Source organism: Sus scrofa, chromosome 15, assembly GCF_000003025.6.
Source record: "Sus scrofa isolate TJ Tabasco breed Duroc chromosome 15, Sscrofa11.1, whole genome shotgun sequence".
Classification (NCBI taxonomy): domain Eukaryota; kingdom Metazoa; phylum Chordata; class Mammalia; order Artiodactyla; family Suidae; genus Sus; species Sus scrofa.
Window position 1 is genome coordinate 109,925,880 of NC_010457.5, and position 15,399 is coordinate 109,941,278.

General features: G+C 39.7%; 1 protein-coding gene across 1 annotated transcript in view; it reads right to left on the reverse strand.

Annotated features, from left to right (window-relative positions):
• Positions 1 to 15,399, reverse strand: part of DYTN (dystrotelin) — a 58,068-nt gene that overhangs the window by 7,559 nt on the left and 35,110 nt on the right. Inside the window, exons 10-11 of the mRNA XM_021075388.1 lie at positions 4,611 to 4,770; positions 1,352 to 1,841 (exon numbers count right to left, since the gene is read on the reverse strand). Coding sequence (XP_020931047.1) covers positions 1,352 to 1,841; positions 4,611 to 4,770 — 650 coding nt within the window. The remainder of the gene's footprint in view (positions 1 to 1,351; positions 1,842 to 4,610; positions 4,771 to 15,399) is intronic.

A 15,399-nucleotide genomic window follows, 5' to 3' on the forward strand; every position in this document is an offset into this window, starting at 1 on the left:
CATGGACTGAACTTGTGCCTCCCCTGCGACCTAAACTGCTGCAGTTGGATTCATAACCCATTGCGCCACAGTAGGAACCGCTAAATGTGACTATATTTAGAGAAAGAGTCTTTAAATAGTTAATTAATATGAGCAGTGTCCTTATAAGAAGAGGAAATTTGGATAGGAACATGCACAGAGGGAAAATTGTGTGCAAACACAAGGAGAAGACAGCTATCCACAAGCCAAGGAGAGAGGCCTCAGAAGACATCAACACTACTGACACCTTGATCTCAGACTTCTAGCCTCCAGGAGCATGAGAAAAAAAATTATTGCTTAAGCCACTCAGTCTGTGGTACTTTGTTATGGTAGCCCTCATAAACTAATACACTAAATCAGAAATATTTTGGGAAGGCCTGTAGTACCACACTGAATGTTATCCTTTATTTTATCAAGTCTCTAGGCGATCACTTCAACATTAAAGATCTTAGGCTTTCTTAAAAAGAAATGGATATAAATATAAATATAGACATTTTAAGATAACAAAACACTCTATGAGACAATGCCATCGCAAACCAGAGGGAATAGTTATAATGAAGTATTAATAGAAAGAGCCTTCAGATTTAGCATGAGATACAGCTTATGATAAGGTGGCAATGATGATAGTACTACTTATAATATAGTAGCCTTAATTATCCTCTAGAAAGAGAGTATCACTCATATTCCCATTTTTAAATGGTAACAATGGGTTTCCCACTTATATATGTTGGGCTGCTACTGATAATAACAATTGCAGTAACAAAATAATAGGCATTTATTGAATTCCTGGTATGTATCAGATGCTATACTAAAATCTCATTTGGTTTATAACCTTTTATTCTCACAATAACCCTACCAATTAGGCAATACTAGAAATCAAGTTCAGAAAGCATACTGATGTCCAAAAGACTCCCAAGTCTGTTAATTACTAGATGAATTGCAGCTATTGGGCTAATGTCATAGAATCAAGAGTTTGTCTTTTATTTATTTATTTATTTGTTTGTTTGTTTATTTATTTATTTTTCTCTTTGGGGCCACACCCACAGCATTTGGAGGTTCCCAGGCTAGGGGTGGAATCAGAGCTGTAGCTGCTGGCCTACACCATAGCCACAGCAATGCAGGATCTGAGCTGTGCCTGCAACCTACACCACAGCTCATGACAATGCTGGATCCTTAACCCACTGAGAGAAGCCAGGGATCATACCCCCATCCTCACGGATGCTAGTTGGGTTTGTTAACAACTGAGCCATGACAGGAACTCCACAATCAAGAGTTTTAAAAGGTAGCCTGGGTCCCTAGCCATCACCATCTCTAGTGATTTCGAAAATCTTACCTGAAGTCATTTCTAGAGTGAAGGTATCTGTGAGTTTTGACAACAGTTCTTGCAGTTCCTCTTCCTCTGGCTCATCCTTTTCTTTCTGGATAGTAACAGCCCCTTTCCTTTCTGTGGGTGCCATTTCAGCAGGAGCAATGGTGGGGGTGTCCTGCAGCAGGTCATTGTGGAAACTGGGTAGGGAGCTAAAGATTTCCTTCGAGGCCTTTGGTGCTTGGCTTCGTGTCCCAGTACTTCGCACTGACTTCCGCTGCAAAGCGGCCTTTGGTGATTCTGAGTTTGGTAGAGCATGTTCTGCGTGTGCTGGACCTTGGCGACTTCTATCAATCACGGTATTAGAGTGAGTGTCCTGTTCTGAACCATCCTCAGTGGCATCCTTGATCTGGGAGGAATCTCTTCCCTTCCAAAACCCTTCACACTTTCCGTGATCACCCTTGGCCACCACATTTTGACAGGAAGAAGGTGAAGGATGGAAGGGGTGCAACAATGCCTGGATAAAGAAAACTTCATTTATGAAGAAATTAACATTTATCTCACTTTTTCCATTTTCTATTAAATGCCAATATTCCAATAGGAAATTTAAATGTAAGATGTTCTTTGTAGTCTCTAAATACATCACCATTAAGTTTATGTTAAGCTGTTAATTCAACGTCCACCCGAAACTCTATAAAAGTTAGAACAGCTCAGATTCTAAATTACCACAGGGGGAGTTCCCATCGTGGCTCAATGATAACGAACCCGACTAGTATCCATGAGGATGCGGGTTCGATCCCTGCTCTGCTCAGTGGGTTAAGGATCCAGTGTTGCTGTGAACTGTGGTATAGGTCACAGATGTAGCTCGGATCTGGTGTTGTTGAGGCTGTGGTGTAGGCGGGCAGGCCGGCAGCTGTAGCTCCTATTTGACCCCCTAGCCTGGGAACTTCTACACGCCACTGCCACAGGTGTGGCCCTAAAAAGGCAAGAAAAAAACAAAACAAAACAAAACCACAACAAAAACATAAAAAACAAAAAAACAGGGAATTATCACAAGGAGTTTGGGAAAACTCTAGGTTCTGAAAGCTTAGGTTCTAAATATTATTAGAAATATCTGAAAATATCAGGCTATATGGGTTGAAAAAAAATATTACAATAAAACATGTTCTTATGATCCATGTAGACAGGGCTGCAGTGAGGTTTCAGGATAAGCCATAGGAAAACAGTCTAGGGATATGCTCGCTACAAAGCAGTTCTCAGTGTGGTCCACAGACTCCTGGAGGGCTCTGAGACCTTACAGGGGACCATGAGGTCAAGATTATTTTCACAATAACACTTAGGTATTATTTGCCTTTTTCAATGTGTTGACACTAAAGCACTGATGGTGCAAAATCAAAAGTAAAGCTAAAGTTGTTGGTGTTTTAGCCCAAATCAAGGCAGCATCACCAACTTGTGCTAGCAGTCATGGTATTCCTACCGTCATGCACTTGCAGTTAAAAAAAAAAAAAAGCAGTTCTACTTAAGAATATCCTTGACGGTGGAGCAAAAATTCTTAATTTTCTTGGTGGTAACACATCTTTTTTAATATGGTGTGTGATGAAATGGGACGTATGCATAACACATTTCTGATGTTTACTGAAATTCAGAAGTTGCTCCTTGTGCAAAAGTATTAGACTTGGGCATTTGGCAAACATTTTCTCAAAAATGAATGAAGTGAGACAGTAACAGTAAGAAAAACAACGATACATGTTGCTAATTTTAATGGTTGAGATTTTAAGCAAAAATTACAATTTTGGAAAACTTGCATTCACTACTCATGAGCTTGCTAGCTTTCCAATTCTTTAGACTTTTCTGTTAAGATTAGTGATGATATTAATGAATATGATTTTAAAAAATCTTGTATAATGAAATGGGTGAACATTACGAAGTTTGGCACAGTGTGGTGAACCTCCAAATGACCAGTGTGTGATGATACAAATTCATGCATGGGGACAGGATCATTCAAGAAAGCACAACTAGAACAATGTATTTTAATGAAAGAGTGTGAATGAGATAAGGCTTCAAATTCAATATTGCAACTATCCTTTAAGAAGTGATCATTTAGGAGTGGCTCAGAGGAAATGAATCTGACTAGCATCCATGAGGACGCAGGTTCGATCCCTGGCCTCGCTCAGTGGGTTAAAGATCCAACGTGGCCGTGAGCTGTGGTGCAGATCGCAGACACGGACACGGCTAGGATCTGGCGTTGCTGTGGCTGCGGTGTAGGCTGGTGCCTACAGTTCTGATTCAACCCCTAGCCTGGGAACCTTCATATGCCACAGGTGCGGCCCTTAAAAAAAAAAAAGGAAAGAAAAAAGAAACAATCATTTACCGTAGGTAATAAGGACCTACTGTATAGCACAGAGTAATCTACTCAATACTGTGTAATAAGCTACATGGGAAAAGAATCTGAAAAGGCACAGATATACATATACGTACGACTGATTTACTTTGCTGTGCACCTGAAAATAACAAAACTTTCTAAGTCAACTATACTCCAATAACATTTTTTTTAAATGATCCTTTGTCATGTTTTGGTATAGTATCAAAGAAGAAGATCTCCAATTATCTGAAAAGGCTATCAAAGTACTCCTCTTTTTTTAACTGCAAATCTGGGTGGGGCCATATTTCTTCATATACTTCAGCCGAAACATCTTGCAACAGATTGAATGCTGAAAATGCTGCAGTTAGGAAAAATCCAGCTGTCTTTTATTAAGTCAGACATTACAGAGATTTGTAAAAAATGTAAAACAATGCCAATCTTCTAATTAAAGTATATGTGTACATACAGTTACTGTTTTAAAATGTTACATATATGGGTTGATTATTTTCATTTTCAAATGAATTAATATTTATTTTAAAACCACTTATCAGTTTTAATTTTGACTAGGGTAAATAGCAATAGATATAACCCACAAAAGCTTCTTGGGATCCTCAAAAAATTTTAAGAATCTAAAAGGGATGCTGAGACTAAAGGTTTAGGAATCCATACTGTAAAGAAACGCTTTGCCCCAGGTCTATTGCTTCTAATTGGTACCAGTACTGTTCTCTCCCAACGGCACCGCCGTCACAAAGATGGAAGATGTCATCTGGCTGATGAAAGGGGAAACTGGTCAGGGGATGGAGAGAAGAGGGAAAGGGTAGAGGCTGATCAGAGTGAGGTGCAAAGGCTCAGGTGCAGCACCCCCCTCAGCCAGAGGATTCTAGGTCAGACTTCCAGATGGCCAGTATCTCCTATATTCAATACCTGTAGATCCTGCTCCATTAGCTGTAGTTTGGTCCACAGACTGTTCTGGTTGGTTGTGAGCTCATGGATCTTTGTTTCAAATCTGTGACTCTTTTCTTCCTGGCAGGCATATATGGCTTGCAACTTGTCTTTGCATCGGTTTAACTGTTTTTTAAGGAGCCTGCAAAGAAGACAGGTCTGAGTGGATTGAAAGGGCAAGGGACAGGCCCAGCAGGATGCACCCCAGCCCTCTCTATGGGAGAAGCCTGCACCTCCACTATGGCCTAACATTAATCAATTCTGCTTTAAAGTGTTCATCTCCTACCACCGCCCTTTGTGCCTATTATACGCACAATGCCACAAGAACGTCATTGGTTACAGAGTTGTTTCTGAAAACTCACCATGTGTGTTATGGATTGCTTTTGGCAGCAGACCTTCTGGAGCTCCTGAAATGTGAATATGGACTCTATTGATCACCCTTCTATCTAGAAACACTCCATGTAGCGTGACAGGATACATGTTGTGGCCAATACCTAACAACTGACTGAGACCACAGGGAAGGAACAAGGATGCAACTCATGAATTGTGGGTCTGTTCTGGCTTCTCTTCCTAAGTCTAGTTGTCCATTGGTTTCAGAACGCACCAAGTAGTCAGGGTACTTCCTTTAAAACATAAGGCAGGGAGTTCCCTGGTGACCTAGAAGTTAAGGATTTGGCATTGTCACTGCTGTGGCTTGGGCTGCTGCTGTGGTGCAGGTTCGATCCCTGGCCCAGGAACTTCCACATGCCACAGGTACAGCCCAAAAGAAAAAAAGAATAGGCCAAAGTCTCTTCAGAAGTGGCCAAAGCTCAACAAGATGGCCAAGTCCCCCCCTTCCCTCCTCGACCTCAACTCTGCTTTCTCTTGCTCACTCACTGCCCTTTGGCCCTCTTGGCAACTCTTTAAACACACCTCTCCCCTCAGAGTCTGCTCTTTTGGTCCCCTCTGCTTGGAAGCCTCCTTCCCCCAGGTTCTTGCTCAGCTCATTCTCGCATCGTTAAGTCTTAGCTCAACGTCATGTTCTCAGTGGGGCCTTCCCTGAAGGTTCTACTTGAAACTGCAAACCAGAACCTCAGCCTCGCCTTCTTCACTTCCCATCTCCCTCCTTACTCTCTCTCATCTCCTTGTCTCCTTGGCTTTTCATCATATCTAATTCCTATACAACATGGTGAGATAGTAGATTTTGACTTAGTCTTGAGCTTTTAAATTTAACGGACAGGCACATTATGACATACCACCTGTTCCACTTATTTTGCTTTTATCTTACTCTATTACTTCATAATTGTCATTGTCTCTTTATTCTGGCAAATCCCCCCCCCCATTTTGCTTCTTGCCATATCCCCATGCCAAAAATAGTTCCTTTTATAGAGTCCACGTGTACACTTAAAACTGGCTTTCTAAAGCACAATCTTATTCTTTGACCAGTGTTGTTGTCGTATTTGTGAAATTTGGAGAGATTGGTTCCCTGGTAGGAAATGCAACCTTTCTCAATGTTAGCGTCTTTGAAATACCTCATTGACACTGATCTTGGAATTCAGCTGGGACTTCCATCCAAAGTAGGCATTCTAAAAAATAGCCCTTAGACTTCCAGACAGTGAGACAGGTGAAAGAGGAGCCTGACTCTAAAATCCTTGATCATAGTTGGAGTTTCAAGGACATCTTTATGATGGACTTTTCAGAAAAGAGTCAGCCAGGGATTGTATATGGCAGAACACAGAGAAACATTCTCAGAAGGCCTCTCTAGACAGAATTCTCTGTACTTAGAGTGTTGTGCTTGTTAGGACCTGCTTGTTAGGACCAGTAGTGACATCAGTTTCTCTTTCTCTCACTTTGTCCATCACCCTCACCCCCTTCTTCCTCTCCAGCCCATCCACTGTGTTTGAAAAGCTAGAAGACATGCACTCCCATCTTTCCACAACCCAAGTGAAAGCAGAGAAAGCCCTACGTCAAGTGCAGTTCTTTTCTTACTCTGTTGGGTGTTTTCTTTTAGATGAAGAAATCCTCCTGGAGAGTTTCTGGTGAACATAATTTACCCAATGCCAATATTTCTAGCAACCGGGAGCCCAATACTTTCCAGGCAGATAGCCACTGTTAACAAACAGTTCAGATTATTTGAGAAATAATTCCATCCAAATGATCTGAAATGTGCCCTTCTAAATTTTTATATCTTTATATGTAGTTCTACTTCCTGGAGTTAAGGAGCATGAATCTCTCACATAGTAGGCCTTCAAATAGAACATAATTAGGAGTTCCCATTGTGGCAAAGTGGGGCAGCGCCAGTTCCATCCCAGCCTGTTATAGGGGGTTAAAGGATCCTTCACTGCTGCCAGGAATTTCCATATGCTATGAGTGCAGCCTGAAAAAAAAGAACAGAAAACAAATATTCAAAAGGCAAGTTAATGGTGCACAGAGCAGTGAAACATTATGCTTCTTGATCAGCACCTAACAATACAGAGTTATAGATAACAACCGAATGATTCTCTTAATATAGTCTGAGACTCTGTTGCTTTTTAAATAATCAGTAGCACAGCGTTGGCTGTTACTGAACTCATAGTTGACTACATATTTCAGCTTTTTTTTTACCACACTCATAGCATGTGGAAGTCCCCAGGGGCAGGAATCAAACCCAGGCCATAGCAATAACTAGAGCCACAGCAGTGACAACACTGGATCCTTAACCTGCTGAGCCACCAGGGAACTCCCTGTCTCAGCTTTTTTCACTTTATTTGTTGTGACCCTGGGCCTATAATATTAGAATTTGCATTTAATCCTTTAATACTTGGTCTTTACTAATTGCCCCACCACTCCAGACTATGATATCTTAGTGATTTGAGATGATTATCTATGGCTTTTGGTATGATGTCACACACATTTGAGAATTATGCCTTCTGCAATTTTCTCCAAATCATTAATAAAAATGATGGGACCAACAGGAAAAGGATAAAGACTTCACATAGATTTTACTCATTAATCAGGTTCACACTAGTATTCATTGTGTTGATAAATACCTTGCCAGGAGATCAAGGGTGTATGTAGTGGGCATGAATTATATAAAAAGGAATCATTCAGTTTAAAATAATTTGTTTGACATAATTATTTTAAGAATTAAGTTTTAAAGAATTTCAAGATTTCCATTTTATTTCCACATTTTAAGTTTCAAAATTGACTTTTTATTGCTATACTGTTTTTCTTAATTTATTTTCTAATTTATTTTTCTTATACCAGTTGATCAAGCAAGATCGAAATCGCTTTTAGGAGTTCCCGTCGTGGCGCAGTGGTTAACGAATCCGACTAGGAACCATGAGGTTGCAGGTTCGATCCCTGCCCTTGCTCAGTGGGTTAAGGATCCGGCGTTGCCGTGAGCTGTGGTGTAGGTTGCAGACGCGGCTTGGATCCCGAGTTGCTGTGGCCCTGGCGTAGGCCAGGGGCTACAGCTCCGATTCAACCCCTAGCCTGGGAACCTCCATATGCCGCAAGAGCGGCCCAAGAAATAGCAAAAAAAAAAAAAAAAAAAAAAAAAAGAAATCGCTTTTAACATTTAAATTGTTATTAAATTACTTTAAAAGTGTTATTAAGCTTCTTTTCATGAGTTATCACTGAATTTTAAAATGTTCCTTATCTTTCATACCCTAATATTATGAAGCACATCTCACATATACACATTCTATATGCACATATAAAATCATTAATTTATGGATGGCATTTTAATTTTAATATATATATATTTAATCCTTAATTTATTGAGCATCTACTAGATACCAAGCATTGTATCTTCCCATAGGGGACCTCCTTACTGAAGAGCCAGGAACTCTGTCTTCTAAAGGAATGACACCAGGATACAGGAACTCAAGGAATGATTAGTCTTTGAAACATAATAAGATGCTAGATAGTTTCCCACCAACCTAATAAACCTAGTGGAAAATTAGATGCTTTTGGAGACAGTATACTGATTTCTTTAGAAGCACATAAGATACACATGGGTATCAATACATCACTGAAAATGCCCAGTCAAATTTTAAGAAATAAAATCAGTCAATCAAAACTCAAAACTTAATGTAATTATCCAGACTTTTTTTTTTTTTTTTGGTTGTTATGCTTACCTGTTCAAATAGAGCCAAATCCCCCTTTACCTTTATACTGGAATCATAGGATTTCTTTGTTTTAGGAATGTCTTCCAAATTAAAAAAAAAAAAAGAGCATGGTAAAAGCTTTGGTGTATCTCTGTTGCCAGTATTTGTCCACACACATGTGGTTCCTACCTTCTGTCCCTATGGAGAATGTTAGTGGATTCATGAGTCCTCCACAGTTCATTCCTGGTGCTGACTATTGTCTAGAGAAGCAAGAAATAGAGAAAATAAGTTTTGGGGTTTTGGTTTGAATTTAACCCCTCTTCCTAAAAATTCATCATACCCTGGTAAGGCTATTTGTTTTAAATTTTTCTTCAAAAACTGTCTGGTGTTTGGGTTTCTGGCCGTTTACGATGATACCAATTGTTCATACGCTCAAAGTGCAATCGCATTTTACAAAACATTTTCCTCTAAAGAGATTTAAACATGAACAAGATAGTTGGGTTATTTTATCTCTGTTGGCTCAAGAAATCTTTCACTTCTACCTTCCACCTTCTACTGAAACTTTCTTATTGTTCCAATGCATCTTACCTGCATATGTACCTAGAGTCATCTCACTTCTCTTTGCATTCACCAAGTCTCTCTGGGCTGATAAAGATCAGCTCAGGCCTCATCTAGGATTTTCCCATCAAACCTTGTCTCACATCACACTCTGAACTGCAACCCAAGTGCAAGTTCTGACCTGACCTGGCCTAGTCCAGGCTCCTGGGGCACCATGTACCAGCCCTTGTCTCCCACACATCTGGACGGGAAATTAGATTCCATTACTCTACATTTTTTTTTTTTTGTCTTTTTAGGGCTACACTTGTGGCATATAGAGTTTCCCAGACTAGGGATAGAATCAGAGCTGTAGCCACTGGCCTATGCCACAGCCACAGCAGTGCCAGATCTGAGCCACATCTGTGACCTATACCACTGCTCATGGCAACACCGGATCCTTAACCCACTGAGCGAGGCCAGGGATCGAAACTGCGTCCTCATGGATGCTGGTCAGATTCATTTCCACTGAGCCATGACGGGAACTCCCATTACTCTACATTTAAAAGCAGCTGTGGCCGTACTCTGTGTTCTTCTCTCCTCCGTGTTCTTCTCTCCTCCCTACAAAAGGTCTAAAGAGGGACTGGCCACCTTGGGAACATTCTTCATAGGAAGAGCCTAAAAGAGGAAAAGGGTAGGGCAGGAAGAAGACAATGATCTACACACTTGAAGTCACATTCTCTGGCTGGTGCATGATCTCTGTGGCCCTTCTGAGAAACTGGTGCCTATCTGAGTCTTCATTCAAATATTGACACAGTTTCTACATGCCCAGTATAGTCCATTTTGAATCAGTGAACTTTATGTCATTGATATCAATGTTATCATATGGTACATATCATTCTGCAACTGAGAAGCATTTCAGGTTAGCACATAGGGACTAAACTTGGTATATCCAGAGAACAAGACACCATGGTTTATTTAATCATTTGCAACCAAAGGACATTATGCTCTTTCCAACTTTTTAGAATTCTAAGTAATGCTGCAATGAATGAACAAAACTGTACATGCCTCCTTGTGCATATGTGTGCAAAGTTCTCAGGTTTTAAGTTTAATAGATACGAGTCAATTGCCCTCTTTGGGCACACACATGCATGCGTTCGTGCGCGCACGCGCGCGCACACACACACACACACACTCTTAAATATCTGTATGCATAGAATAAGTTCTGCAAAGACATAGGGACCAGATCTGAGCTGGGAATTATGGCTGAAAGGGACTTTACCTTTATCTGCAATATTTCAACTTTTTATAGGTCCAAGAGATCAGTTTTGTATAACTAAAAATGTTTTTTAAAAAAGTCAAAGAAAGAAACGTATTACATACAGAAGAAAGTCCACAGCAACTTCAAAAATGAGAAGTGAGAGGGAGTAGAAGGAAAGTGACATAAAGGAGGGCTATCAAAACAACAAAACCTCTTTCAAATTTTTGCCTCAGAATAAGTCAGTGTTAAAGTGAAAACAACCATCTGCCTTGACAAAAATGGCTTTTCTTTCTCTTTTATTCAAAGCAGGAAATAGAGCGGCTCATTATTTCTCCCCACACGTGTGACTGCGGCTCTCTGCCGAGCACTCCAGCAAGAGGCGTTGTCGGGCACCCGTGAGGGGTTTCTCTGAGTGAAGTGGCTGCATGAGCTGCTGATAAAAACACACTCAGACCCCGAAGAGCATTACCTCGAGGAAGCTGCAGAAGCCGCCCATTCCAGGGTGGTCACAAGACTCACTCTCCACTCGCACTTCTACCCAGAACAACAATATGGGAAGTCTAATTGCTCTTTGATGATGGAAGAATATCCCAGATGATCATATTTTGAAGCCCTCCCTTAGAATCAGACTGTACCATTTGCAGTGATGGAGGGAATGCCTGCAAGTGCAGTTACACATGGCGGCGGGCAGGCTAATAAATAACTGCTGGAAAACATGATAAAGAGTTTGCAGGATTTACACTTAAAACAACAACAAACACAACTTAGAATAGATTTACAAGGAGATCCTGCTGAATAGCATTGAGAACTATGTCTAGATACTCATGTTGCAACAGAAGAAAGGGTGGGGGAAAAATGTAATTGTAATGTATACATGTAAGGATAACCTGACCCCCTTGCTGTACAGTGGGAAAATAAAAATATATATATATTAAAAAAAAACAACAACAACAAGAAGCATTTCTAATCCCTTTGATGAAAAAAATTCACTGGGATTTTTAAAAATTTCCTCTCTCTTATTTTTCTTTCACCTTCATCTCTCACCTCTTCCCTTCTAAAATTCCTCAACATTTTCTTTAAGTATGGATGAATTAATTTTCCCCTTTTTCTTATTTTACTTTTCTTTCATTTTTTTCCTTTTTCGGGACATTCTGGCAACATGTGGAAGTTCCCGGGCCCGGGGCTCAAACACATGCCACAGCAGTCATCAGAGACACAGCTGTGACAATGCCAGATCCCTAACCTGCTGAGCCACCAGGGAACTCCTCCCCACTTTTCAATAACATCAAATCTTAGGATATTGCATTGTCAAGTTAAGGCACTGTGGGCAAAAGAAAGCCTTATCTGTAAGTAAGCTATATTCAGAAGTTTTGGGCAGAGACTTAATATCTATGGATACTGGAGTAATTTAAAGATATCAAAATTGAATACAGCTTACCTTTAGGATGTAGGCTTAGGAAGAGTCCCCTCAAAGCTAAACTTTATCCACTAAGGCAGTGAGCAGGACCATTGTGTATCAGAAGTGGTGTGTGCTATTGGGGTTGGAACCGCCCACTCTCTGGGGGCAACAGGTTAAGAGAAAATTCACGTTGCTTAGCCACATGTAAGTGAGGATAGGTTTTGTGTCTTCTTAAGGATGTCACTAGTCAATCTTCTAAAACATGCCACACATTAGCAATACCAATTATACTACAATTAATTGTGTATACCACTGTTGCCATTAATTCATAGTTTTCAGCTGGATAGAAAACTTTATCTATCCAAGGATAAAGTACTTTATCCCTGCAAACATTAGGTTAACTGATCTATTCTACTCTTTAGGAAAAACCATGCAATTAATTATATTAAATAGGCTAAAGACTTGACAGTTTTGTATTTTGTGGAATCTAAAATTTTCGTAACAGATATTTTGGTTTGGTTTATTTTTCCAAATCCTGGAAAGAAAGTGGCCAAAACAGACTTTTTTGATTGTCTACCTAGAAGCAGGAGATTCAAATGAAACCAATATTTGAAATGAAGAGAGTTGAAAAAGGTTTTTCTTTACAAGATAACTGTTCAAAAATCCTTAACTTTCCAATATACCATCATCCATCCAATTAAGAAAAAAGATACAGTTGGAAAGGTCTTTATTCACAATAGCAACAACAAACATAAGCTATTCCGGGTGCCCTCAGTGAGAAACACAGAATGATAGATTCTTCTGCGTTGCTACATGTGTGTTATGTGTGTGTGTAATGGGTGAGAACTCGGTCTGCCGCAGAATCCTCCAAGGTCACAGCTTTTCATGCTATATCGCCCTGCCTCCTTGCCACTTTGTCTGCCTGTGGTTCTACGACAGCCAATCTTGGTTCACTGGCTCTCTCTCAAGCAAAAACCACATTCCTCCACCCTACCCCTTTTAAAACATTTAAGGCAGAACAAGTTCAAGGGATATAAGCAATTTTAGCAGTGGCTTCAGTAACCTTTCACCTCTCAATAAATTACGGGTACAATTTAATACAATACAGAAGGTAAACATTTGAAAGCTGTTTTTATTCCATCAGAACAGGCAGAGCACTTTCAAAATGTTTTCCCATCACTAACTTCAGTTCTCAAGAGAAAAATACTTCATTGTTTAAAAAAAGAAAAAGAAAAAAGAAAAAGTTGGCAGGAGGATGTAGGGAATGGACCATTTTTCTGAAGGGCAATTCCATAACATACATTCAAAGTCTTTGATTTAGTAATTGCACCTCTAGGAATTTATCATAAGGCAAATAATAAGGAGTAGGTGCAAAGACTCATCAAAGAATGTTCACTGCAGCATTATTTCTTGTGGAAAAACTGGAATCAATCTCAATGTGCCACAAGAAAGGATACGTTATTCTACTAATTCATATACTAATTAATATATTCTACTAATGAATTCATTTGACACGTATTTATTTATTATGGAGGTAAGCTACATACTACCATTTACTGAGAGATGGAAAAAGACTTGAAAAAAACAGACACCTAAATATCGCAAAGACATTCTCACATCAACATATACGTTAATGCAAATCAAATCAAACTACTAAGAGATTAATTTGGCAACTTAAAAATGATCTTAAGTCCTTCTAGAGGAGTAATTATTTAATAGCGGTCAACACTTATAAAAAGAAGAGTGGGAGTTCCCGTCGTGGCTCAGTGGTTAACGAATCCGACTAGGAACCATGAGGTTGCGGGTTCGATCCCTGCCCTTGCTCAGTGGGTTAACGATCCGGCGTTGCCGTGAGCTGTGGTGTAGGTTGCAGACGCGGCTCGGATCCTGCGTTGCTGTGGCTCTGGCGTAGGCCGGTGGCTACAGCTCCGATTAGACCCCTAGCCTGGGAACCTCCATATGCCGCAGGAGCGGCCCAAAAGAAATAGCAAAAAGACAAAAAAAAAAAAAAAAAAAAGAGTGATGCCAGCAAGACGGCAGAAGAGCTCTGGATCCTCCTTCCCCCCAAGACACAACAATAAATATCAGAACAATTCAGCCTCTGCCGGAGAAAGAAGAAAAAGTCTGAACCATTTTTCTGATTTTTCCGCCTAAGGCACTGGCTTCTGTCTCACCCGTCTTAGAATGTTGACAGGACAGGCATACTCTAGATGCCTGGCAATCACTGAAAGCAAAGACAGCAGCTTGAACTGGCACAAAAATTTAAAGGGCCTTTGCAAACCCACATGCACACACACACACACACACACCGCTCCTATAACTCAATAGCAAAGCCCCCAACCATCCTACATGGAAATAAAAAAAGTAAAGATTTATCTGAGGTTAGAGAAAATTGGCTATTTAAATGAAAAGTAAGAGTAAGGGAATACCCTCGCTTTGCAACATTTATAAAACCCAGGGAGATTTAAATGGGAAATATCGAAAAATAATCAAAAAATGTTCAGACAAAATCAGCTAAAAAGTCTTTGGTTTCTTAATGGAGAAAACTTTCCCACATAAAACTATTCATGTATTTGAACCTCTGAAAATTTAATTATGGAAATCTTTCTTAATAGTTTTTTTCCTTTTAGTCTTATTTACATTAATAAATCAAAGACTGATGCATCAGTAAAAAAGAGCAGAGGACTGGCAGAAGAGAAAATACAACCGCCTACTAAACTTTGTAGGGAAAAAGAAGCTTCATTTTGCCCTTAGTCAGAGAAACAGAAAGTAAGGCAAATAAAATATATTCTGCTCATAAAATTAACAAAATTTAAAATACGGTAATTGTCAATATTAATAAGGATGGAGATAGTTACTTGAATTCACTGGGAGTGTAATTTGCTATAACCTTTCTAAATGGCAATTTTGTATGATGATTCTTTAAAAAGTTCCCAGTTCTCATTCTAGCGATTCCACTTTTTAAGAAATACAATCCTAGTGAAATAACTAGGGAGCTGTGTACAAAAAAATGAACAAGATAATCATTTTCGATAGTAATTTTTATCCTGGATTGATTGTAAATTTAATTTTGTTCTTTGCTCTCTTCTGACTTTTCCAAATTTTCTGTAGTAAATACACTTTATGATTGGAGATAAAAAAATATTTTTAAAAATATGTTACTAGGAGTTCTCGTTATGGCTGAAGAGGTTAAGAACTTAAAATAGCATTCGTGAAGATGCAGGTTAGATGCCTGGTCTAGCTCAGGGGGTTAAGGATCCAGTGTTGCCACAAGCTGCAGCGTAGGTCACAGATGTGGCTCAGATCAGGCATTGCTGTGGCTGTGGTGTAGGCCAGCAGTTGTAGCTTCGATTCCACCCGTAGCCCGGGAATTTCCATATGCTTCAGGTGTGGCTGTGTAAAGAAGAAAAAAATGTGTTCCTAGATTTTTCCTTGATCACATTAACAGCTTGAAAATCTTCCCCAAACTAAGGAATGGTTCACCAGATTTCTCTCCACCATTGCAAA